The 26,634-nt window shown below is 44.2% G+C and overlaps 1 protein-coding gene across 1 annotated transcript in view; it reads right to left on the reverse strand.

Annotated features, from left to right (window-relative positions):
* The window catches only part of LRRC9 (leucine rich repeat containing 9), a 74,595-nt gene that overhangs the window by 13,029 nt on the left and 34,932 nt on the right, over positions 1-26,634 (reverse strand). The window contains exons 19-29 of the mRNA XM_072986817.2: positions 25,165-25,290; positions 23,591-23,722; positions 21,565-21,742; positions 20,159-20,379; positions 18,634-18,756; positions 17,439-17,569; positions 16,219-16,327; positions 14,704-14,843; positions 9,666-9,802; positions 2,253-2,470; positions 281-349 (exon numbers count right to left, since the gene is read on the reverse strand). Coding sequence (XP_072842918.2) covers positions 281-349; positions 2,253-2,470; positions 9,666-9,802; positions 14,704-14,843; positions 16,219-16,327; positions 17,439-17,569; positions 18,634-18,756; positions 20,159-20,379; positions 21,565-21,742; positions 23,591-23,722; positions 25,165-25,290 — 1,584 coding nt within the window. The remainder of the gene's footprint in view (positions 1-280; positions 350-2,252; positions 2,471-9,665; positions 9,803-14,703; positions 14,844-16,218; positions 16,328-17,438; positions 17,570-18,633; positions 18,757-20,158; positions 20,380-21,564; positions 21,743-23,590; positions 23,723-25,164; positions 25,291-26,634) is intronic.

The raw sequence follows: 26,634 nt of genomic DNA on the forward strand, positions 1-26,634 counted from the left end.
AATAAATAAATAAATAAATAAATAAATAAATAAATAAAGCCAGTTTCACAATGCTGACAAAACTTACACACATTAATTTTGTGCTTAATATTCAGCAATGCATTCAGGTCTCACCATGACAACACACCAGGCGCTGAAAGCCATTTTTGTGAGCCCTTCAGGCTTAGTGTAGCGAGCCATATAGCACTTATTAAATGGAGCAATTATGAATAATTAGAGTAAATGAGGCACAGATAAACATAAACTTAATGCATATAATTTTGCAAAACAGCTTACTCACAGGATTTCCATAGATCGAGAGCTCTTTAATGCAAGGAAGGCATTCAAGTTTTTCAAGTTCCGACAGATCCTGCCCAAAGATTGAAAAATGAGTTAAAACCGAAACTTCTTGAACCTTTTCTGCAGAAAAACCTAGGGAACTTAGACCTTGATCCCACTGACAATAAAAACTGCCCTTGTATCGGGCTCTGCTTTTTAAAAATACAGTGTGTGTGTGTGTGTGTGTGTGTGTATAGTGTGTATATATATACACACTCAAATTTGGGCATACACATGAGGTATGTGCACGTGTGGAGTAGTGTGCCAGAGGTGCATGTTTTTCTGCTCCTTTGCCAGAGGTACATTTATGTTGAGGCAGGTAAGGTAAGGTAAAGGTTCCCCTTGACATTTAGTCCAATTGTCAGACACAGTCGCGGTGGTCATCCTCGTTTCCAAGCCGTAGAGCCAGCGTTTGTCCGTAAGTTTCCGTGGTCACGTGGCCAGTGCGACTAGACACGGAACGCCGTTACCTTCCCACCGAGGTGGTCCCTATTTGTCTACTCGCATTTTTACATGCTTTCGAACGGCTAGGTTGGCAGGAGCTGGGACAAGCGGTGGGGGCTCACTCCGTTGCATAGATTTGATCTTACGACAGCTGGTCTTCCGACCTTGCAGCACAGAGGCTTCTGCGGTTTAACCCGCAGCGCCACCACGTCCCTTATGTTGAGGCACGTGTGGCATCAATTCACTGGAATCCATTCCAAATATGTGAACATTCCTGATAGAACAAGAATACTTTGCTCTCACCCGCTTGGCCTCCTTGCTCAACTCCTCTGCCCCCTCAGTCACCCCCACCAGACCTATCACCCCCATCCGTTTGATCATCACCCTGCCCTCTTGATCACCTCCCTGCTCCCCCTAGGGGTCCCCGCCAGTCTGACTACTGCCCCACTGCCAGCCCACCACCTGTAATTTGCTCTCGTTTTGACAAACGGTGTTGTGGGTGGCAGAGGTGCGGCCAGAGGCAAAAGGGAAGAAGCACACGCCGTGTGGATTCTGGCTAAAGTCCATGCAACGTTAGTCTGAATCCAAAAGAAACGATCCCTCTGTTGGTTTATTCCGGCAGTGGAACCAGGCCATTATCTAGATCTCAATCTCTCTCTCCAAGGAAGAGTGTCATTAGTAAGTTGTTTTAGGGCTGGACAAGCTCTGAAAATCTAAAGACCTTTTTTTTTCAGTTCAAGATTCTTTGGGGACGGTCCCATTGGGCCTTCTAGACCAGGGTGAGCCGCTTTAGTGGGATCAGGGGCTGATTTTCTGCCACACGGTCCTCTGATGGCAAAAACATGAAAGAACCATAGGAGGGAGAGAGAGACAGAGAGCAGAGAAACCAGAAGTCCACGTTTTTTGGGGGGTGAGAATATCCTTTTACTTTGTTTTGTTTTTGGTGCTGAACTCTGCAGGGAAAGTTTTCCCCCGGGAAACACTTTTGAGGGAGCTAGGAGGTGGGGAAGAGGAGAGAAAAAATTTGGGGGGGACCACATGTGGCAGGAAGCATTCTCTGCTGTAGATGACCCAACCCATCGTTCATTTCTTGTTCAAATAAAATGAAGCCAATTTAACTCCAATCTTTAAAAAGGCACAACAGATTTTTAAAATCAGAATATGCTACGTTCGGGGTCTAGATCTTGTTTAGGTGAACCTACCACTTTTTAAGGGGAGAAAGGAAGACTTCCAAAAGTAGTGTTTTTTGGGGGTGGGGGTGGGAAGAAAAGCAACTGGAACCAGAGATGTTCCCCAGAGGTTCTTGGACTACAACTCCCAGAAATCCCGGCCAGTACAGCTAGTGGCAAAGGCTTCTGGGAGTTTTCATCCAAGAACCTCTGGGGACCCAAGGTGGGGAACCACTGCTGTAACAGAAAGAAAACACAAAGAAGTAAACTCAGCACAAATGCCCTTCAGATCTGCAGAGTCAAACCCAGATCCACTCTTACCTGAATTCTGTTGAGACCAAGAAAAAGCTTCTGCAGTTTTCCCAAGGGCTGTAAATTGTTCAGTTCTCGCAGCCGGTTCTCCTCCAGATGAAGGGCCACCAAGGAGCCCAGCTTGGTGAAGGAATTATCGTTGATCGTTTTCACTTTGTTGTGATCTAGCACCAGTTCCTGTAGAAGATGGAGACCGTCCAGCCCTTCAATCTGGCTGATTTCATTACCTGTGAATAGCCAGAATGAAAGGAGACAGCAGCTGATGGAGCTTAAAATGCCACTGGAAATTTAAAGCCAAGATAGTAGCTGCTACCTATTCCCTGACCCTCTTGACGGAGTAAAGACCACACAGAGAAACATCTGGGCGATTCCAGCCTCACTGATCACTGAGCGGATGTCTTCCTAGTGTGCCTGCTTAAATATAGGACTTTTCAACTTAGACTCTGATCCTGTTTGCCTGCTTACTGGACCCTATTCCCCCCCCTCCATATGAGCATTCCAGGGTTGGAAGATCTTTGGTGGTGGTCATCCCCTTGATCCCACCTGTGTCACAGGCAAGAAAATGGCCTTTTTTGGTGACTGCTCCTAAGCCTGTGGAATCTCCTTTCAGGAACAGCTCCCTCCCTACCATCATTCTGCTGGCAAGCCAAGCTCTTGCTCAATAAGTGCTTTTGGTGGATGCTGTACTTTGTTTATTTAGCCTTTTAAAATGTGCCTTTAAATTGTTTCACAGCATGATAATTCAGTAGCTATACATGAATTTCACCTTTAACTGAGTTTTTGTTTTCTAACATACTGCATGCTTAGCCCTATCTGTATATTTAGCCAATTTCTTGAGTCCTCGTATTAGGAAGATCAGCCAAGGTAATACCAGATGTCCTGAAAAGGACAAAAAGCTGATCCCACAGCTATAAATACTCAACTGTCCCACAAACTGCACCAGAACACAGACAGAGTTCTAACTCCAGTCCTCTGAAGATAATGGCCACAGAGACTGGCGAAACATTAGGAAGAAAAACCTCAAGAACGTAGCCAAATAGCCTGAAAAACCTACAACAACCATCAAATCCCGGCCATGAAAGCCTTCAAAAATACATTTAACATCATATCCTTTACTCAAAAGATTATAACTGTAGGTCACTGTGACAAACCCAGACCTACTGGGATCTATCACACAGTTACACTAAGCTGCCACCAACCATTCCCTATAATAAGTCACACAGACCAGGGATGGATTTTTAAACAATAAAAGAATAAGGTTTATTTTAAATACAAACAGGGTAAATAAAACAATCAGGTGAATAAAATAAAGTAACGTGGCTTATTCTCACACACACAAGCATACAGTTTGGTTCACCTAGAACCTTTAACTTAAAGCACAGACCCTGAACCCATCAGTTCTGGCTAACCAACAGACCCCTGAACCTTTCAGGTTGGTACTCTGACACACAGTAGTACCCTGTCAGACACCCAGACTCCCACAACAGCTTCTTCTTCCCCAGCTGCTGCTTCGTCCCAACCCAGTGTCTCACAGTCTGTCTCAGCATCTCCCTTCACCACACAGGCATCACATATTTATACAGTACAGCCCCTCCTCCTGATGTCCCGCCTTCCACTCCCCATAGGATGGAACTTTCCCTCCACACCCATGACAGACAGGTAACATCAGTGCTGTTATGTAACACCTCCCCTCTTTATAAGTTGTTTTGTAGGGGGAAAGCTAAGGTGCTTTTCACCAAAAAACAACCTGTATAAAACACACAACAACAATTATACCTACCAAATAATACTTACATATACTTACATTCCAAGTTAAGCATAGCAAATAGACATTTAAACATTTATCATTTACATTACATCAATTTACCTTTATTCATACAAACCAATTCAAAAACAGGTACATTTTACTTTTTGTCATCACTATATACACATAGTCCATGTTTCTTTCGCCGTCTTCATTCTTCGGGTCTTCTTGATAAGGCGTCAGCAACACAGTTCGCTGACCCTCTGACCACCTTCACTTCAAAGTCATAGTCCTGTAGGTTTAAAGCCCACCTCATAAGTTTGCTATTGTGGGTTTTCATTGTCTTTAACCATTGCAATGGTGAATGGTCAGTACACAGAATAAAATGTCTTCCCCAGATGTAAGGCTTGGCCTTCTGGATCGCGTAGACTATGGCCAAACACTCCTTCTCCACGGTTGCCAAATGTCTCTCACCTTTTTGAAGTTTCCTACTCAGGTAGGACACTGGATGCTGGTCACCATTCTCATCCTCCTGGCACAGAACTGCTCCTACCCCGCTGTTAGACGCATCGGTGTAGATGATGAACTCCCGGTCGAAGTCTGGAGCACGCAGGACAGGATAGTTGATTAACGCCTCCTTCAACCTCTGGAACGCCTCCTCACAGTCGCTGGTCCACGGGATGCGGTCATCAGCCTTCTTCCTCGTCAGATCGGTCAGCGGAGCCGCAATCTCGCTAAACCTCGGGATGAACTTTCTGTAGTAGCCCACCAACCCAAGAAATGATTTGACTTTTTTCTTGGTGTTGGGTCTAGGCCAATCACGAACAGCTTCTATTTTGGCCTCCAGGGGTTTTATCACTCCTCCCCCTACCATGTGACCCAAGTATTTTATTTCTGGGCTACCCAGCTGACACTTGCTGGCCTTTACTGTTAGCCCTGCTGCACTTAACCTCTGCAGCACTAATTCCAGGTGTATCAGGTGATCTTCCCAGGTATTACTGAAGATCCCTATGTCATCAATGTAGGCCACTGTAAAGTCACTGAGCCCTGCCAAGGTCTGGTCCATCAGCCTTTGGAATGTGGCTGGTGCATTTCTGAGACCAAAGCTCAGGACTCGAAACTCATAGAGACCAAAAGGGCTGCAAAAGGCAGTTTTTTCTTGATCCCTGGGATCAATTCTTAATTGCCAATATCCCTTTACCAGGTCCAATGATGAGATGAACCGACAACCCCCTATGGTTTCAATCAGGTTGTCTAGCCTGGGCATTGGGTAGGCATCAGGAGTGGTTACACGGTTTAATTTCCTGTAATCAACACAAAACCTAATGCTCCCATCAGGCTTGTCCACAAGGACTATCGGAGAGGACCAAGGGCTAGAAGAGGGGACGATTATGTTCTCCCTCAGCATCTCGTCCAGCTCCTTCCGCACCTTGTCCCTATAGGGTCCCGTTATTCGGTATGGGGATACTGCCTGCGGGGGTGCATCCCCTGTGTGGATCCGATGCATCACTCCCTTCGCTATCCCCGGCTTGTTGGAAAACACCTGCTGATATTTACTAAGCAGCATTTTTAGTTCTTGCTGCTGGTCTTGGGTGAGTGCAGGACTGATCTTTACCTCCTCTGGGTTGTATTTTACTTCCCCTCTACCCTCCCAGAAGGGTAATTCAGCTTCCTCACTCTCAGCTGCTTTTATCGCGAATAAAACCCTCTGTTCCCCTCTGTAGTAGGGTTTTAGGGCATTCACATGAACCACCCTCCTTGCCTGGTTCTCCTCCTGCTCTATTAGGTAGTTCAGGTCTGACATCTTGGAAATGACCCTATATGGTCCTGCCCATTTGAGCTGCAGTTTATTCTCTCTGCAGGGCCTAAGCCAAAGCACTTCCTCCCCTGGGTCAAAGTGTCTCTCTCTAGCTTTGTGGTCATACCATGTTTTCTGTCTGACCTTCTGAGCTTGCAGGTTTTCTGCTGCCAGCTCTAGATTTCTCCTTAGGTCATTCATCAAGGTGTCTATGTATGTCACAACGTCTTGTGGGTCATCCTGGGTGATCTGCTCCCAATTTTGTTTGATCAAATCAAGGGGCCCTTTCACCCTTAAGTGTGCAGCAAACATGTCAGAGTGACCCCTTTGTAAGATCATGGGGCGATACTTTTCAGGTACCCCCAGCTGACTTCTGATCCCATCTCCCCCTTTTGAGATATTCCTCAAGGTTTCTCTATATAAAATCCCCTTTTCCTCCAGAAATCTCACTGGGGTTTCAGGTGTTAGCTGGGCGTCAGTCACCTGTTCAAAACACTTTTGGAGAGTGGCGTCTGCCTTTTGCTCCTGTCCAAATCTGCTGTCTGTGGTTAAGGTTTCCACCACAGCTTCTGAACTCCCCTCTGCTTCCGTCTCTGGCTCATCATTACCCCCCTGAACTGTCCCTGTGGTGGCTTGTGAGCGTGTAAGCACTAGCACCCTTTTCACATGTTCAGCCAGGTCATTTCCCACGAGCACGGCTGCTGGCAGAGTCGATGAAATCGCTAGCCGCCAATCTCCCCTCCAGCCTTGAAAGTTGACAGGTACCTCTGCTACTGGCAGAGAGATTACCTGCCCCTCAATCCCTGCCACCTTCATGCTCTCATTTGGGATTATAAACTCCCTAGGGATGATATCTGGATGGCACAGGGTTACCTGGGAACAAGTGTCCCGCAGCCCCCTATACTGACGGTCAAGTACTCCTACGTCCACCCCTGCTGTCTCAAACAACTGAGAATCTGTTTTTATCAGCAAGCAGCGCTTTACCTCCATAAGAGGACCATTTTCCTCAGCCTGATCAGCATAGGTAGCTGTTCCAGACTGAGTAGTCATGGCAACCGGCTCCCTCAGTGACACTGAGCCTTGCTCTTTCTGGACACAGAACACAGCTTTTGGCTTGGTCCCACTAGACTCCTGAGGCACCATTCCTTTTAGCTGCTTTAATATCTCACACTCTGAGATTAGATGACCCTTTCCCTGACAGAAATAACATTTTCTGGTGTTTTTTGATTCTCTCTCATCTTGTTTTGGTTTTCCCTCCAAAATCTGAGGTCTTAGTTTCATGTCTGAGGGCTTCCCTTCACCATGGGCCCCTCCCCCTTGCTGGCTTTTCCCTTTTATTCTCAAATCCAGCTCCTTTTGCTTGGCCTCAAACTCAGCCCTGATCTGTAAAATTTCTTCCTCAGCCCTAGCTTTTATCTCTTTTACTTTTTCTTCAGTCTTATCTCTGATTTCTTTTAATTTAATGTCTTTTTGCTGAGTATATTTTTCAAGATCTTGCTCACTTTGTCTGACCTGAGCCTCATACTTTTCCTTCTTTGACATTTCTTCCCCTGATAAATTGTTAATAAACTTATTTAGGAACTTCAATTCCAATTGTACCAGTCTAATTTGGTGTTTCAGTTCCATCTCTTTTATCCTCATGGCCATTCCCCTTTTCTTGGCATCTGCCTCTGCCTGACAGATTTCAGCTCTTTCTTTTCTTCTGATTTCCATTTCCCTCACCCTCAGTTCATGCTGTTGGGCTAGGAGTATTTTTCTGAGTTCTGGGTTCTGCTCTCCCGTGCTGTCACCTTGCACTGAGCCAAATTCATCCTCAGAACCTTGGTCAATCTGGGGGTCTTTCACTTCACTCATTTCTGCTACTTGGCTTCGAGTCAAGGGCATAACCCCCCCTCAGAACAGGCTGCTTTAAAAGTCAAGCCTCAAAATAAAACGACCACTTTTTTCCTTCTTGCCTCAGAACCAGCTCTCCCTAGAGATTGCTGCTGTTCTTCAGCACTAACTTGCAACAGTATCGAGTCAGAGCCTACCCCCCTCTGCTGGGCCTCTCAGCTGGCAAGCTAGCTCGCTGTTGCTACGCAGTTTTTCCTCAGCTTTTTCCCGCCAAAACTAGGCTGCCTCAGAGCACCTTAATCTAAGTCTCCCCAGTTGGCACGTTCTTCTACTAGCGCACCTCCCCGTGAGGTACACCTAGAAGATTACCTACGCGCCTCAGACTGTCCCTGACTAGACCCCCCTTGCTCTGGGCACACTTGCCAAGGCTTTGCTGGACCACTGGACAACTGGACCAGTCGTATCCCACACGCTGGACACCAATCAATGTGACAAACCCAGACCTACTGGGATCTATCACACAGTTACACTAAGCTGCCACCAACCATTCCCTATAATAAGTCACACAGACCAGGGATGGATTTTTAAACAATAAAAGAATAAGGTTTATTTTAAATACAAACAGGGTAAATAAAACAATCAGGTGAATAAAATAAAGTAACGTGGCTTATTCTCACACACACAAGCATACAGTTTGGTTCACCTAGAACCTTTAACTTAAAGCACAGACCCTGAACCCATCAGTTCTGGCTAACCAACAGACCCCTGAACCTTTCAGGTTGGTACTCTGACACACAGTAGTACCCTGTCAGACACCCAGACTCCCACAACAGCTTCTTCTTCCCCAGCTGCTGCTTCGTCCCAACCCAGTGTCTCACAGTCTGTCTCAGCATCTCCCTTCACCACACAGGCATCACATATTTATACAGTACAGCCCCTCCTCCTGATGTCCCGCCTTCCACTCCCCATAGGATGGAACTTTCCCTCCACACCCATGACAGACAGGTAACATCAGTGCTGTTATGTAACAGTCACTTTTCCCTTGTTTTTTTCTTTCTCAGATGCTTGCTAACTAGTGATCTGGTTGCTCTCCACATAAAACGGATGTGAGAATATCCTGCAACACCATACAAATGACGGGTAGAAGAATCCTATTTGGTTTTTCTGCACATGCAATGTTCCATGGCATGAGCTACTGGACTCTTTAGAATTTAAGCTGGCACAAGCAGTTATCACTAGCTGAGATCCGGTAATGTCACAACTAGAGTAGGACCAAATGGAGACTCCAGCCAAGAAGAAGACTGAGATCCAGAAGAGCAACAACGAAGGAACTGGAAAAGTGTAAGGATGTGTCACTGGGGACCAAGACCAAGATTGTCCACACTATTGTATTTCTGATCATCATGTAAGGGTATGAAAGCTGGACAGTTAAGAAAGTTGATAGGGAGAAAAAATGATTTTTTTTTAATGCGGTGCTGGAGGAGAGCTTTGTAAATACCCTGGAATGTCCCACATTCAAACAAGTAGGTTCTAGATTAAATTAAGCCTGAATTGTCTCTGGAGGCAAAAAATGTTGAAGTTGAGGGTGTTCTACTCTGGGCACAACATGAGAAGACAGGATTCTCTGGGGGAAAAAACAATAATGCTGGGAAAGGTAGGAAGCAGCAGGAAAAGAGGAAGACCGAATATGAGATGGAGTGACTTCCTAAGGGAAGCCACAGGTTTGAGTCTACAAGAGCTCAGCAGGGCTATAGAGGACAGGACATTTTGGAAAGTGCTCGTTCATAAGGTCAACGTAAATTGGAGGTGATTTGACGGCACATAACAACAACAAATTGAAGTTGTGGAACTTACTTAGTGGAGCTGACTTAGCAAACCCTCACTGATTAAAGGGGGCCTGCTTTAGTGGTGGCTTTTACCCACAACCTGTTGCTTTGACCTCTGACCTGTGAAACTCTACTGATGGTGAACAGAATACTGGTTTAGGACCTTTGTGAGTTGGTGGACCCGTGCGAAGTATTCTCACAAAGCTGCTGCTGTTACTTACCCTGCAAAAACAGAAACTTCAGGTTTTTTAGCCGGCTGATCTGCAGCAAAGCCAAATTGGTGATTCCGTTGTAGCCCAAATGAAGAACTTCCAAACTCTCCATGATTGGCGACAGCCCTTCGCTGAATCCTGCATCCCTAAAACCAAAACATGCCCATCGTGTCAGGGGACAGGGTTCTTCTGCAAAGTTTAAGAAGAGCTGGGGGTGGGGTGGGGAGGACCTGCGAGCTTGTTCCAGAGCTTTTGGTAGAGTTTCCTAAGGACAGAGGCTATACTTTGGGAAGAAAGAGAGCGCCAGGACTGAAACGGCACCATATACCTCAAGGATAAACATGGAAATCCACTTATTCCCAGCAGAAGGAAAGAAAAGGAAACTCTTCAGTGTTTATACTTACATTCATTCTATTATGCATGAACGACCACATAGTCCACTATTACATGCACTACATTACAAATGTGCCTACGAAACTGCCTTATACTGAACCAGACGATGCCATCTACAAAACATTGTGTGTCTTTCCCATAGTTCTGTTGCAGAACACGGGTTCCGAATGCAGAAGTTCCTGGTTTCAATCCACAGCATCTCCAGCGAGGGTTGGAAAACTTTCTCTGAAACTCTCGAGCACTTTGTCAGTTGACAACAGAGGGCTTGGTGAACCAATGGTCTTATTCAGTATAAGGCATTTTATGCTCTATGTCTAGAGATGAGCATGAATCAGCACAATGGTGGTTTGTGAAAGTTCGGGATTCGTCGGTGGCCATGAGCCATGCATGAATTGGTTCGTGCTTCATTCGGTTTGGACCCTCGTTCATGGTTTCCCCGCCCTACCTTATTTGCTCCAGGTGGCATCATCCTCCCCTCCACTGCCACACTGCCCAGCAGTGTAGGACAGTAGGCTGTTCCGTGGCATACTTCCTGTTCTAGTGCTTTCCGGGAGGCTTAGAGTATTGTAGGAAGTGCATTTCTTTGAGGGTTCCCTATATATAGCCCAATGGGCAGCAAAATTACACTTCCCACACTATTCTCCCAAGAAGCAGTGGGGCAGGAAGTAGGCCCCACACAGCCCTACTGTGTCCTACTCAGCAGGGCAGTGGCGGCAGAGTGGAGGCGGCAGCCCGGAGTGAGTAAGGTAGGGGGGCTGGGGCTCATGAAGAGGAGCTTTCTGGGATGGGGAGAAATGAAGCCAAAGGAAACCCCAAGGTTCAGTGTTTCGTTTCGCTTTGTGAAAGCACAATTCCCCGAACCGTCCATGAAACAACCCACGAACTGGCGTGATTCATGAGTTTTTTCAGTTCGTGGTTCGTTCTGTGTCCATTTCTACTCCGGTCTATTTCAACCAAGCGGCAGCTCTCCAGAACCTTCAAGAGAATCTTCCCAAAGTTTGGAAAAGCTACCATTAGGACTTCTGGGAATTTGGGATTCTGGAAGCTATAGTCCTAAAATGTAACTTTTCCAAGCTCCCTGTCTCCCTAATGCTGTGCATGGTAGACCTACTGCATTCAGTCCCAACTGTAGATTTCAGAGAGGAAAGATGGAGAAATGACAGCCTGAGATCCTGAATCTCCGTGATCTGATTAGCTAATCTCAGGCTAAATGGTACAAGATACAAGCAACCCATCCAAAACTAGCACTTTTATGAGTTCATGAAACAACATGAGTTATCATTTTCTCCAGCACTGCGCATTTTACAGAAATGGGTAAGTATTCTCCAAGACTCGCCACACACTATTGTTTCTCTGATATACTTGGTCATGCTTTCCAAGGATGATGGGAGCTGTTGTCCAAATGCACTTAGAGAGCACCAGACAGGTGGAAGCTCACCTACACATTCATGTTTTTCCTGCACGTTCATCTTTTTGCTCCCTGACCACATGTTATCTTTTTCCTCCCTGACCCGATGTTATCTTTGGCCAATCAATGTTTAATGTTGTTTTTTGGCCATGCCTTGAAACCCCGTTTGATCATAAATGTGGCAGGAGGAAGAAGAAACAGGGTTAGACAGAGGACAGCCCTCTATAAAAATGCTCTTGTATGTTCCAGAGTTTTAAATGCCATGCAATTCTGGAAGAAGCACGCGAAGCACAGATTTATACGTGAGGGCTTAGGAAAATACTCATACATGGGAGAAGCCTGAGATTATACAAAGCAGGCTCAAGGAGAGCACTTAATTGTCTTAAGAAAAGAAAAGAAAAAGATCATACTGATACTCTGCGTATCAGACAGTGGAATTAAGCAGTTTTTAATTAATTAAAGGGTTCAAGAACTTAATTCTCCGACTGATAAGCCTGATTAGGGTTCTTCAAAATAGATCAGACCGATGCAACCACATGCTGCCCCGTGACCAGATGTGCAGAAGAAAAGAGCCAAAGCTCTTGAATACACCTGGACCCGCTCGACTGGGGAGGAGAAGGCGGGCCGAATGGCTCAGATTTGCTCAGATTAAGAAGTGATCAAGAGGCCACAATGTCTGGAACAAAGAGCTGGCAAAGAAGAAGGCATTGGCTTTGTTCCGGAATTGTGACAACATGGGCCTGTCCTCAGCGCCCTCCCATGCCTTTGTTCATCGGATGGGACCCATCTGGGTATTGCTGGCACTGAAACACGGATACGATACCCAGGCCCATAGGACACACACACACACACAATCTGTCTAAAATAATAACAGTCTTGAAACTCCAGAGCTGGAAGGGATCCTATGGATCATCAAGTCCAGCCCCTCTCAAGGAGACCCAGTGCGGGAATCGAACTCCCAACCTCTGGCTCCACAGCCAGATGCCTAAACCAGTAAGCTATCCAGCAGTTCATAGGTATATGATATATTGTTTCTAGATCTGCAAATTTAGAAATAAGGATTCCGTAGACTAATCACCCATCGACAGGAAAAGACAAAAGCCTATCTCACAGCCATAAATACTGCACTCCCAAAGCCAACTACACCAGAGCACAGAGTGCTGTCCTCTGAAGATGCCGGCCACAGAGACTGGCGAAACGTCAGGAAGAACAACCTTCAGAACACGGCCAAAGAGCCCGAAAAACCCACAACAACCATTAGATCCTGGCCATGCAAGCCTTCGCAAATCTATTGATTCCGTAGCCTGTTACTTAGAATACTAGAACAACTGATTTGGAAGGGCGTATAAAGCTATTGAGTCCAACCCCCTGCTCAATTCAGGAATTCAAATCCAAGCGGATCTGACAAATGATTATCCAATTTTTTTCTTGAATGCCTCTGGCAGTGGATCACTCACCATCTCCCGAGGTCATGGGTTCCATTGTCGTACTGCTCTAACAATTAAGACTTTTTTTTCCCCTGATATTCAACCAAAATCTGGTTTCCTGCCACTTAAGCCCGTTATTACATGTCCTCCGCTGTGGAATTATGGGGAAAAAAAGATCCTTTCCTCTATATCTTCTTAATATGTTTAATTGCAGCATGGAAAAGGGGTTGGGGATGTGACATGATTCCTTCCTAACCCATCCACTCCATGCTTGGCAATTAAGTGAGAGCCGTAACTAAACCTCTCAGCAGGAACAATGGGCATCCACAGCTCTGGGAAATATGTATTTGGTGGACAGAGCTCCATGGTCTCAGGAGAGCAATGCCCCCTGATCTGGATGCATTCACACATCAGACTGCTAGATCAGACCAAACGTTTTCAATGTGTAGCCTTTATAATTAAAATTGTAAACCTCCCGGAGAGTGCTTGTAGCACTATGGGGCGGTATATAAGTCCAATAAATAAATAAATAAATAAATAAATAAATAAATAAATAAATAAATAAATAAATAAATAAATAAATAAATAAATAAATAGTCCAGAATTCTGTTCATACAAAGAGCCAAACAGCTGCCGAGAGATCACAGGTAGGATGTAAGCCCCAAAGAAATGTCAATTCGTTTTTCCTGTCCTGCAACTGACATATAGAGGAGTGCTACCTCTCCTACTTGAGTGGATCTACAGTCATCATGGCCACAGCTTGGAAATGTTACTTTTTGGGGGATTAGTAATCATCATCATGTGCTGTCAATTCTGGCTTATGGTGGCCCTTTCCAGGGTTTTCCAGGTAGAGGGTAATCAGAAGTGGTTTACTACTCCCTTCTTCCAGGGGAACCCTGGGACTGTACAGCATGCCCAAGGCTACACAGGCTGGCTCTTCTCCCTGGAGGCATGGTGGGGAATCGAACTCCCCACCTGTGACTCCGTAGTCCGATACCTAGACCACGGAGCTATCCAGCTAGCTCCTGAGATTACAAGTGCAAGAAACCATTTCCGCCCCCCAAGATCTGGATCACTGGTAGTGACTAGAGATAGGCATGCACCACTGGTTTGGCAGTTTGTTTACCAGTTTGTTTACCACTGCAACATTTTTTATTTATTTATTGGATTTCTATCCCGCCCATCTAGATGAAAGATCTACTCTTTGGTCGAACAAGTTTTCAGCAGTTTGGCCACTCTCTCTGGCAGGTGCGCACTCGGAAGCTGCACCCCGGCTTCTCTGCCCTGACTCCTCTGGGTGCTGCTTCTGAGTGGGCACCCATCGGAATGGGTGGCACCCTGAAGCACCAAACACCGGTTGCAGCAGTAAATGAACTGGCACGAGCCACAGAAACATCAGTTCGGCCCATCTCTAGTAGTGATCGATCGCTCCATACTAAATACTGTAGGTACATCCCAATGTCGCTTTGGAACTGCCCAGGTGGGCAACCATCACAACATCTAGTGGCAGTAGGTTCCAAAGGTTAACTATGTGGTCTGCAAGGAAGTATTTAGTTCTCTCACTACTGAGTACTAATATTATGCAGGAGGAGAAAAGTTTTCTCCACCTTGTCAAGCTTAACCTACTGTTATGTCAAAGGATAAAGTAGAGGTCAGGGAACTCTGTGTGCCACCCCTGAGTTCATCAAAGAAAATATGAGATATAAAATCTCATGCAGTCCTAAATGGGGTTTTCAGAATTTGGGTTCCAGCTAAACATCCTTGTCTTCAATCATCACGACAAAAAAGCTCCCTCCTGCCTGAAGACTGAATGAAATACCTGTTGCTTTTGGAAGCTCCCTGCTGTCCATATCCACTGGAAGACACTTTCTGATACAGCTGCTGCCGGTTTGTTAAGTGGTTCGTCGGCTTCTGTCTGGGTAGGATCGACTCGATGTGATTGTAGTTTAGGCAGAGCACCTGTCATTAAAAAGAGAGAGAGAGATACATGGAGATGATCTGGTTAAACTTGCACAAGCCAGTGGCTCAATATTTGAGACTTCAGGGCCACGAGCAGGGAGAAACAATGCACAACTATCGTTTTGCAGAGAGGTGGGCATGAACCTCGGTTCGGAGGTTCGTGCTGGTTCATAAGCGCGGCCACCGCAGGTGCTGCTTGCTCCCTTCCTCCACCTCCCCCCACCCACCAACCGGCGTGAGCTCCTCTCTCTCTCTTTCAGTTGTTCAGCCAGTCTCCGGCAGGAGCCCGGGATTCTCTGCCCCGCCTCTTTGGCTGATCGCCCAATCAGATAAGGAGGTGGGACAGGCAAGCCTGTGCTCTTGCTGGGGACTGGCTGAACCGATGACGAGGAGGAGGAGAGGAGTGTGCTCCAATGGGTGAGTGGCTCATTGGCCAGGGAGGCAGGGGAAGGGAATGCACAGCATCAGCGGTGCTGCGCTTATGAACCAGCACGAACCTCCGAACCAGGGTTTGTGCCCATCTCTAGTTCTAGAGCATCTAGCACTGTGATGGAGGCCACAAGGAACCTGTATCAACAGGAAGGACAGAACTGATTTTATAGACGTCCTTAGGGACTGCATTCCAATGGGCCAAAGGCAAAAGGGCGCCCGTATATTTCACAGTAACGCTCTTATTGCCAGTTACTCAACCTTAGGAGAGATATTTGCAATCGTTTTATAACTGGGGTGGTGTGGGGTGTGGAAAGGCAATCAAAGAGCTGTTTCCACTACCATTTGTAGAACCCTTGATGGACCTGACTCGGAACCAGTCAGGAGAGGCTCAAGGTTCCCCACATCTGCTCTTGAACAGTGAGGCTGCTGCTATTGCTTACTCTTTCCAAAGAACTTTGCGGTTTTAGATCTCACCCTCCCTACGATCTGAGAAAAACCACTAAGATTATTCCTATTTCACCAACGAACAGAACGAGGTTGAGATATAAGATTGGAGGCAGGCACAGCATGGTTATCTCCATGATAGGAATGGCCCAGCCTATTTACTGAATCTAGTTAATACAGATGAGTAAATAATTTTTTTGTTTTTCAAGAATTTGTCATGATTCGCTAATCCAAAACAGCTACCTTGGATCTGGGGGGGGGGACCTCCATGACCATTTTCTCCATCTCTACGTGAAATTTCTCTTTCTTTGCCCAAGGTCAGAACTCACTTTTGAGGGCCTATCTCCCAGAATGCTTCCCAGTGACTATGCTAGGCAGAGGATTCTGGGAGCTACAATCCCATTTTTTTAAAAGTAAATGTTTTCTCAAATTCTGGTGTTGACAATATAGATCTGCACATGCTCCATGACAGGGAAATTAAAAAGCCAAAGCAACTCACCTTAACATTAGGGAGAAAGACCAAACCACTGAAAGAGGTGAGATTATTGTTCTGCAGATTCACACTGGTGATGTTTTTAAACTGCTCTGCTGGCACCAAATCTACCATTCTGAGTTGGAATTTTTTTTAAAAAAGAGAGATTTAGAAGAGAAAGACAGTTCAGCAGATGTTAAATTAAACATGACACCCCTTTCCTCCCCAAAGGCAGGCTCCAGGGAAACACCTACACAAATATGTCTCTTTTCCACCTTTTTTTTAAAAAAAGCTGATCCACAGCTTTGAAATTTCAAGCGTTTAGATCACTTTTGCATGACTTACTGCTCATTTAATTGGAGAGACTGTGGGTTGAACCTGAGAGCTCTTCCCTATGAAAAAGGTGTTTTACCTATCAAACACCTGCCAGGACTCAGCAGAAAAACTATTTTATTAGACCACTGGTTCTTAACCTTGGGTTACTCAGGAGTTTTGGACTGCAACTCCCAGAAGCCTTCACCACCAACTGTGCTGGCTGGGGTTTCTGGGAGTTGCAGTTCAAAAACATCCGAGTAACAAAGGTTAAGAACCACTGTACAGTGGGGTCTTGACTTAAGAATGGCTTGAGTTAAGAACATTTTGACTTAAGAACCGCTCTCATAGGAAAATATTGACTTGACTTAAGTACTTAGATTTGAGTTAAGAACTGAAAAAAACCCACGTGGGAGGCAGGGAAAGTGCAAAATTTGAACTTTCAGTTAACTGTTGGCCAGTAAAAAGGGTGCCTGTCTGCTTCCTCACTCCTCCCAGCGTTTAGAGAGTGGATTGGGAGACAGTCTTCGGACTGCCTGGTACTGTACTGCCTGGACTCTATTTTCCCTGCCTTCCCTGAACCTTTCTTGACCTAAGAAAAAAAGAAACAAAATATCCGCCTCTAGTTGTCGAAGGCAGAATAGCAGCTTCCCATTAGTTTCTATGGACGGAAAAGAGCAGATACGGATCAAATGGTTTTCAATGCATTCCTGTGGGAAATGCAGATTTGACCTGAGAACATTTTGACTTGAGAACCGCCTTCCAATACGGATTAAGTTCTCAAGTCAAGACCCCACTGTATTAGACTACAGTTTTCAGAAGCCCACCAGATTATATGGGCCACAAGGGTTGGAGATTTTGGTGAGCTGTAGTACCACAAAGTAACTTCCCCTGGCACAGGAGGTGCCTTCCATTTTAATTAGAAAATTACTCACCTGATCATAGAAGCTGTCCAGTTTAATTCCTGCATTTTGCTGAAGTCTGAGTGTCCCAGTCTTTCTGCAACCATGTCAGCATTGAGTTTGCCACCAAATAAATCTTTAGCATTTTCGATTTCCGTTGCTTCCTATATGAGAGACATTTTACAAGTTAGCTTTATGGGCTGCATTAAATAGGCATTCCTATTTGAATGCACACATTCATTATGTTTTATGCAGATGGGCACGAATCACCACAAACCTAAACTGTGGTTCGTGCTCATCTCTAGTTTTCAAAAAGTGGCCATAGGGTTTTATTAAAAAAGGTAAGAACTTTTAAGCACGAACAAAACGGCTGCAAATTTTCCAGTATGGGCTCTGAGGTTCACTAAACACTTGAGGAGCAGTTTATCACCGCGCTCCTCAATGAGTTATTTTTTAATAATGCAATATTTCAACATTACCGCCCATGTTACTATTTAAATCACGGATCCACACACAAACAACATCCTCCCACTTGGGCAAAAATGAGAACCAAACTATATGTGAAGTTAGGAACTCTGTGATCTTATTTCTGACCACAGAGGAACTCTTAACTCCATGTCATTTTTGCAATTAAAACTGCTACCACCCCAAAGGCTATTGGAGAAAATGGAGTCCCCAAACATTTAAAAATCCTGTTGTGTACACATCCCGAACAGGACCAAATCCATATTTAAAGATGTTAATAAGATCAGGGCTGCGGTCCAAAAGAGTAAGCGGCATATTGAAATGGCAATGCATTAACCTGGCAAGGTTTTAGAATTCCACTGCATTGGTTAGGAGAATATTAAAAATACAAGATGATGAAAATAGAAGAAGGGGTTTCTCCACCCTCCCTTTTAATGCCACAACCCACCTAATACATCACAGGGATGTCCCCTCGGTTAATGCCGCCCCCAGTGTCATTTTGGTGAAAGCACCCATCTGCAAAGGCTAAGCACAGAGCTATTTTGCATGTCAATGAATCCTGCTAAAAAGATTGCATGCCCTAGCACTATGCACATTTGGTGAGGGACAGCTCTTAACCAGGGCAGGGAGATCGTTCTAAGTAGAAACACAAGCAGACAACTGCTGTTTTTGTGTGTTTGTATACCAAACGGTGACATCAGGGTTTCATATATCATAACTATATGGCGGTGTAAACAGGCTTTATGTGCAGTAAACAACTCACCACAGCAATGCCATCCAGTGCTTTCAGAGACGGAATATGGAAAATGACAAAGAGACGGTAGTTTTCTTGCTTCCAAACTATCAGATTTCCGTACATATCCAGGATTACCAAATTGTTTAGCCCCTAGGAAACAACAGGCTAGTCAACTCTCTTAATTCATTTGATAATTTAAAAAAAAGGAGGAGGAAATCCTGAGATAATCCTGCTTCAAAGAATGTGCCCACCATTTGTAGAGGACCTCATTCAGGGCTTCTCTGCACTGCTCATTTTGGAGCAGGCTGGTGTGGGCTAGAAAAAGTCACATGGGAGTCAGTTGGAGGTGTGATATGCCATTTGTTGCAATCCTTGCATTCAAATAGCCTATATGAGCTCATGTGATCTTACTGGATCTGGTCCTTTTCGTTTTGAATCTCCAATATTGTGAAGTGGCTTAATCCAGTGGTTCTTAACCTTGGGTTACACAGGTGTTTTTGGACTGCAACTCCCAGAAGCCTTCACCACTAGCTGTGCTGGCTGGGGTTTCTAGGAGTTGCAGTTCAAAAACACCTGAGTAACGCAAGGTTAAGAACCACTGGCTTAATCAGCAAACCACTTAAAGATATTGGCAAAATGAACCCTTCCTCTGCTCCTCGGTGGAGGAACAGAGGAAGTGATTTTTTTTTTTCAAATTCTGGTATACTATTGCTAATGTGCTGCATCACTTATACAGAAATAACTTTTTTTTCATTTGCCATGTCATAAACAAGTGGCTGAGAAACTCTGTCTTATTAGGCTATTAGCTCCTATATTTTTAGAATGTAACATTCTTTTTGGTATTTTATTATGCTCATGCTCCTCTACTTTTAAGTATTTGCCTACAACTTCAGTTTTAACACTTGCATTTTTTTCCTAAGCTACCTTGGGTTCTTTTCAAGAAGAAAAGTGGGATAAAAATCTTTTAAAGAAATAAATATAAGTTGCAAGGATATATTTTTAATCATTTGGGCCTACAGTTCTCTACATAATTGTAAGACGTTTGTATTTTACAACAACTCTGAAGTGATTTTATGTATATGGAACACATTGCCTGGCATTATTTCAACAGTGAAATAATTCCAGGCAACAACAGGGTTCTGGATTTGGTAAAAAAAAAAAAAGTACAGACGCTGTGACGGTTTGGCTTATACCTGCCAACAAATACTCTGTTGTAAGATCTCATAAAAAGGCCTTACTAATCTCACTGACTACTTTTTCTAAATATGTGCATGTTTTAATAATTATTTTTTTTTATTTTGTTCTTATTGCTTTATTGTTTTAAGTTGGGTCCGTAACGAACGAACGAACGAACGAACGAACGAACGAACGAACGAACGAACGAACGAACGAACTGGTAGAGGCTGCACCATGGATTCTCCCTTGGCTCAGGAAGAAAGGATTGCTGTGCTCAAAGATATGGTTCTTCTCATTGACTCTCAACTCCGTCTCTCAGACATAACGATATTGTCATCTGCTTTTTTTGCTGTACAGCAGCAACCTCCAAGCTTACCTTCAGCTGATAGATTTCTTGGTTGGAAGACACATAGTTGTTGCTTATGTAGAGTTCAATGAGTGCGTAGGCTTTTTGGAGGCCCGCCAGCGATGTGATCCGATTGTTCTCAAGAGAGAGATAATGGAGGTGCCAAAGGTTCTCAAAAATATTCTTCTCGAGGCTGGTGAGGTGGTTGTTATTGGCGCTCAGACGCATGAGCTTGGAGAGTTTTGAAATGCCTGGGGAAAGAAGAGTATTTCTGAGAAGTGGGCAAGGAACGACAATGCTATTGCAACATAAATAATGCACCGAGGCAACCATTCATAATTATGCTTATTACTGTATTTATATTTATATGGCATGTTTCCATGCATGGGATGTCAAAGAAGTTCAGATACTAAAAACAAAATCTATTCCCCATTTTTTAAAAAAATCCAGTTGCTTAGTATAGTAAATTGCACTAGAGTAGGCCCACTGAATTAGTAGGGACTTGGTCAACTACTCCACAAGTTGCATTGGTCCAAAGCAACATATCCTCTAAATTTCAGCCATGCTGGGTGGGGCTCTGCCTCTCTCTCTCATGACTTCACCCCTGCGTGCAGGACTCCGCATGTGGAGTTCCGCCGTGACTAGACATGGGGATGAATATAAAAACTTATCAGGATGTTTGTTAAATATCCCTGATTCATCAGATATTCACTGATTCGTATTCTTAGGGTCCAGAGACCCCAACAATTATGAGGCAGCGAATATAACCCTTTCATATTCGTCCCTTCGTTTCCTATCTGCTTATCCCCCGCGGATCAGCCGTTCCTTGGGAGGCATAAGCAGAGAGGGGTTTTACCTTCAGGCAGCTTCCTAAAGCCTGCCCGAAGGGAATCTCACCCCCAGAGCTGGGGGGATGACATGGTTCCCCTTTCCTCCTCTTCCTATGCCTACGTGGCATAAGAAGAGAAGGGGAGGGATCAAAAAGAGTGCTGCTGTGCGATCGCTTTGATCCCTGCTTTCCCCTTTCTTTCTAAGCCCATCAAGAAAATAGAAAGCAGGGGTCAAAGCGATCGTGCAGCCAAGGCTGCGGGATTGCTTTGATCCCTTTCCACCTCCCCCACCATCTAGAGCAGTGGTCCCCAACCTTGGACCTCCCAATGTTCTTGGACTACAACTCCCAGAAGCCTTCACCACCACCTCTGCTGGCCACGATATCTGGAAGTCCAAGGACCTCTGGATGCCCAAGGTTGGGGAGGATCCCTGCCCTAGAGGACCAGTGAAAATGTGATGGAAAATTGAAAATCAAGCTTTTTCCAGAAATGGGCAAAACATGGTCCTGTGCAGAAGTGCTTTGGGAGGACCACGGACATCCAGGTGGGAACAAAGGCAGGTCTAGGAACACTCTACCCTAATGCAAATATATGCAAATAGATTACCCTCCAGGGTGGAGATGCAGTTTCCATCTACTGTGAGTTCTTCCAGATTGAGGCAATACTCCAGGCCTTCTATTTTAGTGAGGTTATTGTTGCTAAACGAGGCCCACCGCAAATTCTCTAGTTTTTCCAAGCCGCTTATTTTGCTGAGGTGCTGGCCATCCAGATCTAACACAGTGATCTGTTAGAAAGGAAGCAAAAAAAAACCAAAAACAGTAGCTTGCTATTAATATAGATGTGCAGAAACAAAACAGGAAAAGACCCATACTGATGGTTTCTTGGATTGTTTTGTGTAAAGACCACATGACTGTTTTACTTTCTTGTTATATTTTCTTAGGTGTTTTTTGAGTTTTCCACCACATACTAACTTAGTATCATAGAATAATTGCCTTAAAAGGGGCCATCCAGTCCAATCTCCTGCTCAAAGCATGAATCCAAAACAAAGCAGATCTGGCAGAGGGTCATCCAATTTTTTTTCTGGAACGCCTCCAGCGTTGGAGTGCTTTCCACTTCCTGAAGTAATTGGTTCTATTCTCATACTGTTCTAACAGTTAGGAAGTTTTTCCTGATATTCAACCGAAATCTGTCTCTCTATAGCTTGAGTCCATTGTTGCCTGTCCTGCACTCTGGGATGATCGAGAACAGATCCTGTCCCTCCTCTGTGTGACAGCCTTCCAAATATTTGAAAAGTGCTATCATATCAAGTCTTCTTTTCTCAAGGCTAAACATGCCCAGTTATTTAAGTCTTTCCATATAAGGCTTGATTTCCAGCCCCATGATCATCCTTGTCACCCTCCTCTGAACTCATTCCAATTTGTTAGCATCCTTCTTGAAGTGTGGTTTCCAGAACTTGATGCAATACTCAAGGCGAGGCCTGACCAGTGCTGAATAGAGGGGGACCAGCACCTCACGGGATTTGGAAACCATACTTCTATTAATGCATCTTAAAATAGCATTTGCCTTTTTTGCAGTCACATCACACTGTTGGCTCATATTCAGCTTGTGATCTACAACAATTCCAAGATCCTTCTCACTCCAAGTATTACTGAGCGAAGTATCTCCCATCTTGTAACCTACTTCCCAGAATTCCTTTCTTTAGAGGTGGAGAGATATTAATTTGCTACTGATTATTCTGAAACTGACTTAGGATTTGAACCCGCTTCTCTGAAAATGTAGAGGTGAACCACAGAGAGGGGCATCGAAGCTTCTCTTTTTGCTTCATGCTGTGACGCAGCTTGGTTTCTATAAAAATACGTCCTACCTCAGAAGCAATCACCTTTAGCGCTAATGTCACACAGCGTAACATTGATGCTAGTGCCTGAAACATGTGCTTCTTTTGGCAGTTGCTGTGGATGCGCTGCTCTTAATGTATGGAGATCAGAACGCTATGCTCCTCTGTGCGAACGTGTTTTCCTCTAGCTATGCTGTGCGCCACAAAACAAATCAAACTGACAGAGGGGCTTTTAACCTTTTCTTCTTGGCAGATTAACATGATTCTGGATGATGGGTCAAAACACAGATTATGACAGGTCAGGGTGCCCGAGGATCGCCCTGGATCACATCGTTCAACGGGTTTCTCTTACAGAACACACCAGCAATCATTGGCAGACATTTAAGATGATGGCTAGGAATATTCCTTACGTGTCTTGCTCTGAAACAAGCTGAACTAACCTTGCCACATGAAAAACATCTCTTTTTTGCTTGGCTAAAGGGGATCACTAGGGCTGTAAGGAAGATCCTTTATTCATTTCCACCTGCTGGTTCTGAATTCGAGTCCTTGGTATGGGAGGGAGGAGCTTTTTGACCCTTTGAAACCTTTTTACCCTTTGTTTATACTACTGCATTTTATCCATCTTCTAAAACATGTCTACATACCTTAATTTTTCTTTCATTTCCCCCCTCAGTTATTTGCCTTTGATGAATATTTGAAGACAGATGGAAATGCTAAACCTGACACTATCCTAACAGAACAGAAAAGGACACTTGCTTAAACAGGAATATATGACCTCCGATAAGGTCCTCTTTTTACCTTAGAAAACCAGTTGTTCTGGAATACGTCGACTTTGTTTTTGCTGATCTGGCTCAAGATCTTGGCATAAGGCAAGACACTGAGGACTCTCAGCTTCTCTGGGTCTGTCCGAGAATGTTCCACAAGGGACACCTGGAGAGATGAAAGCAGGAGGTTACAATACAGCGCAAATTAATAAACGTACATGTTGCACATTACATAAGCCAAATACGATTGTTCATTAAGATATTTTCTAAACCATGTCTGGAAAGAAAGGAAACTTCTGTTTTTCTCATCAGAGTATGGACCCCTTTCATACCCTTCTCTGCAGGAATACCTGTACATGGGAACACGTCGCTTTTTACAGGTCCTGTGAGGTGAAATTCTACTAAAAAGGGGCAAACTTCCTGTACCACTGGCTGTTGTTTCAACTTCTCCCAAATTCTGCTGCTCCCATGTCACTTCAACTTCTTTTCCCTCAAAGAGTCTTTGCTGCTATCTATAGCCATATCGACCACAGCTGGGGGATTGTGAAAATAACCACAGTCATCCGCTGCCAGGCTGTGCTCATACGCCCAGGGGTGAGAGTAAATCCGGTTGATGTGCATAAGCACAAGGCTTTTTCAGCTATGTCCTCATATTTATTACAAATCAGGTATATATACCGTATTTCCCCGAAAATAAGACATTAATTTTTGCTCAAAAAAACGCAGTAGGGCTCATTTTCAGGGGATGTTTTACTTTTTGCATGTACGACAATCTACATTTATTCAAATACAGTCATGTCATCTTCTGGTTGCTGCACAAGGGTGGAGGGCAAAGTTTCACTCAACTGGGGCTTATTTTTCGGGTAGGGCTTGTATTACGAGCATCCTGAAAAATCCTAGTAGGCTTTATTTTCAGGTTAGGTCTTATTTTCAGGGAAACAAGGTAGTTAACTACCTGATAATTTTTGGTTAACTGAGATTTTATGACTATGTGGTAGTTACATTGAGTTCTCTTTTTTCCTTTTTTTTTGAGAATCTGCTTTCTCAGTGATTTTCGACACAAAGTGATACAAACCAATTAACTAAATACATTGTGGGGCGTTTATTTAAAACAAGATGCTGTTTTGAGTGTACAGTAGGAGCCCTATATGCATAGGATCAGTATCTGCTGATTCACTTATCCACTGCTTGAAAATACTAAATTAAAAAAACTTAGAGGAGGAGGTGGGGCAGGGAAATTTCTGGCATTGCTTCTGATGGTGTGTCCATGGGAGGAGGTGGGGTGAAGAATCTGGGGCGCCTGAGCTACACTTGTGGGTCTGATCCGCCAAATTGAGCCAAAGCGCAGTTTGTGCCCAACTCTAATCATTTTTCTCATAGCCAATATTCAGAAACATAAGTGGAACTTGTTTTAATGAATAGCAGAATTATGAATGATAAATGATGGGATACTGGCTAGATCTTACGGTCAAGGGTGATGCTCAGAGCATGGTACATTATGTTTTCCTGAAACCTATCAGCAGTGTGCTCAAAAATGCGATAAAACTTTATCTTGGATCATTGGAAATGTATCCTTGTAAGAAGCAAAACAAAACCAGACAATCAAACCTGAGTGATTCTGGAGTCTGCCATAAATTGAATCGCGGCCACTGCCTCAGCTTCGGTAACCAGGATCCCATCAAGGTGTGTCAGAGCCTTCAGCTGGCCAATCACACTCAAACGCACAGAGGCTGGCTTGGGGAGAAGACAAGAAGCCAATCAAAAACAGCATAAGATGTTCAGTAATGGCATAGCTTTCGTTTGATCCTTCTTAGTATTTGTCGCTTGTCCCAGCTCCCGCCAACCTAGCGGTTCGAAAGCATGCAAAATGCAGAAATGCGAGCAGATAAATAGGTACCACCTCGGTGGGAAGATAAACGGCATTTCCATGTTTAGTCACGCTGGCCACGTGACCACGGAAACAGTCTTCGGACAAAAACACTGGCTCTGTGGGTTGGAAACGGAGATGAGCACCGCCGCCTAGAGTTGGACATGACTAGACAAATTGTCAAGGGGAACCTTTACCTTTACCTAGTATTTGTATACTCACTGTAGTTAGCTTTAAATGCCTGCTTTTAGTGATGTAAGCCGCCTTGGGTTCTTTTAAGGGGAAAGTTGGGGTAAAAATATTTTAAATAATAATAATAATAAATATGTTTTTTAAAATTAAACATACAAAAAATTACAAACACACACACACACACACACACACACACACAAACCCCACAAACCTATACATAACACCCAATAAACATACAACCCTCACCCCACCAGGGCCACTGGACATTATTTTCTTTTCCCTCCATTTACAAAGGCCCATTCCCCTTCCAGAAATACACTTGCTCCTGCAGAGGTTGACGACTCTTCCCCTTTCTTAATACAAAATAGTAAATCCTCCCCATATGTCTCTAAAAATATTCTTATTTGTCAAGCCTTATTACGTCAACTTATCATTAGCTCTATTCCCAACTTCTTGATACCAATCCTTGAACTGGAGATCGCACTTAACTTTCCAGTTCTTTTCTATTGTTAATCTAGCTACTTTTAATAAACTTCGAAGCCCTAGTTTCACTGCTGTCCAGTTTCATGGCTCACTCTCAACTATTCTATGAACTCAGATTGTTGTAACTACCCACAGTAGTGCCTTGGCACTAATGAATGGATGAATGAATGAATGAATGAATGAATGAATGAATGAATGAATGAATGAATGAATGAATGAATGGATAAATAAATTGTTTTAATTTATTTTTTACACTGGAAAAAAGCTCCCCTTTGCTTTTAACCAGGAGACATTTTAACCAGAATTTTACCTCTCTTAGACTCATTCTAGCTTAAGAGAAGCCTTTTCTCCCAAAACCAGAAATGGTTTCCTTTTTTTTTTTTAAAGGCCTTGCCTTAAGCTAAAGTACCACGGGGCATCCCAACATTTTAAATGATAAAATCTGAATTAAAAGTGCATGTCTAGAAAACCTTGGGAAATGGTCATCATAAGTCGGAATCCACTCGAGGGTACTTAATTAATCAATTAACTAACTA

This window comes from Pogona vitticeps, chromosome 1, assembly GCF_051106095.1.
Source record: "Pogona vitticeps strain Pit_001003342236 chromosome 1, PviZW2.1, whole genome shotgun sequence".
In the NCBI taxonomy this organism is placed as follows: Eukaryota; Metazoa; Chordata; class Lepidosauria; order Squamata; family Agamidae; genus Pogona; species Pogona vitticeps.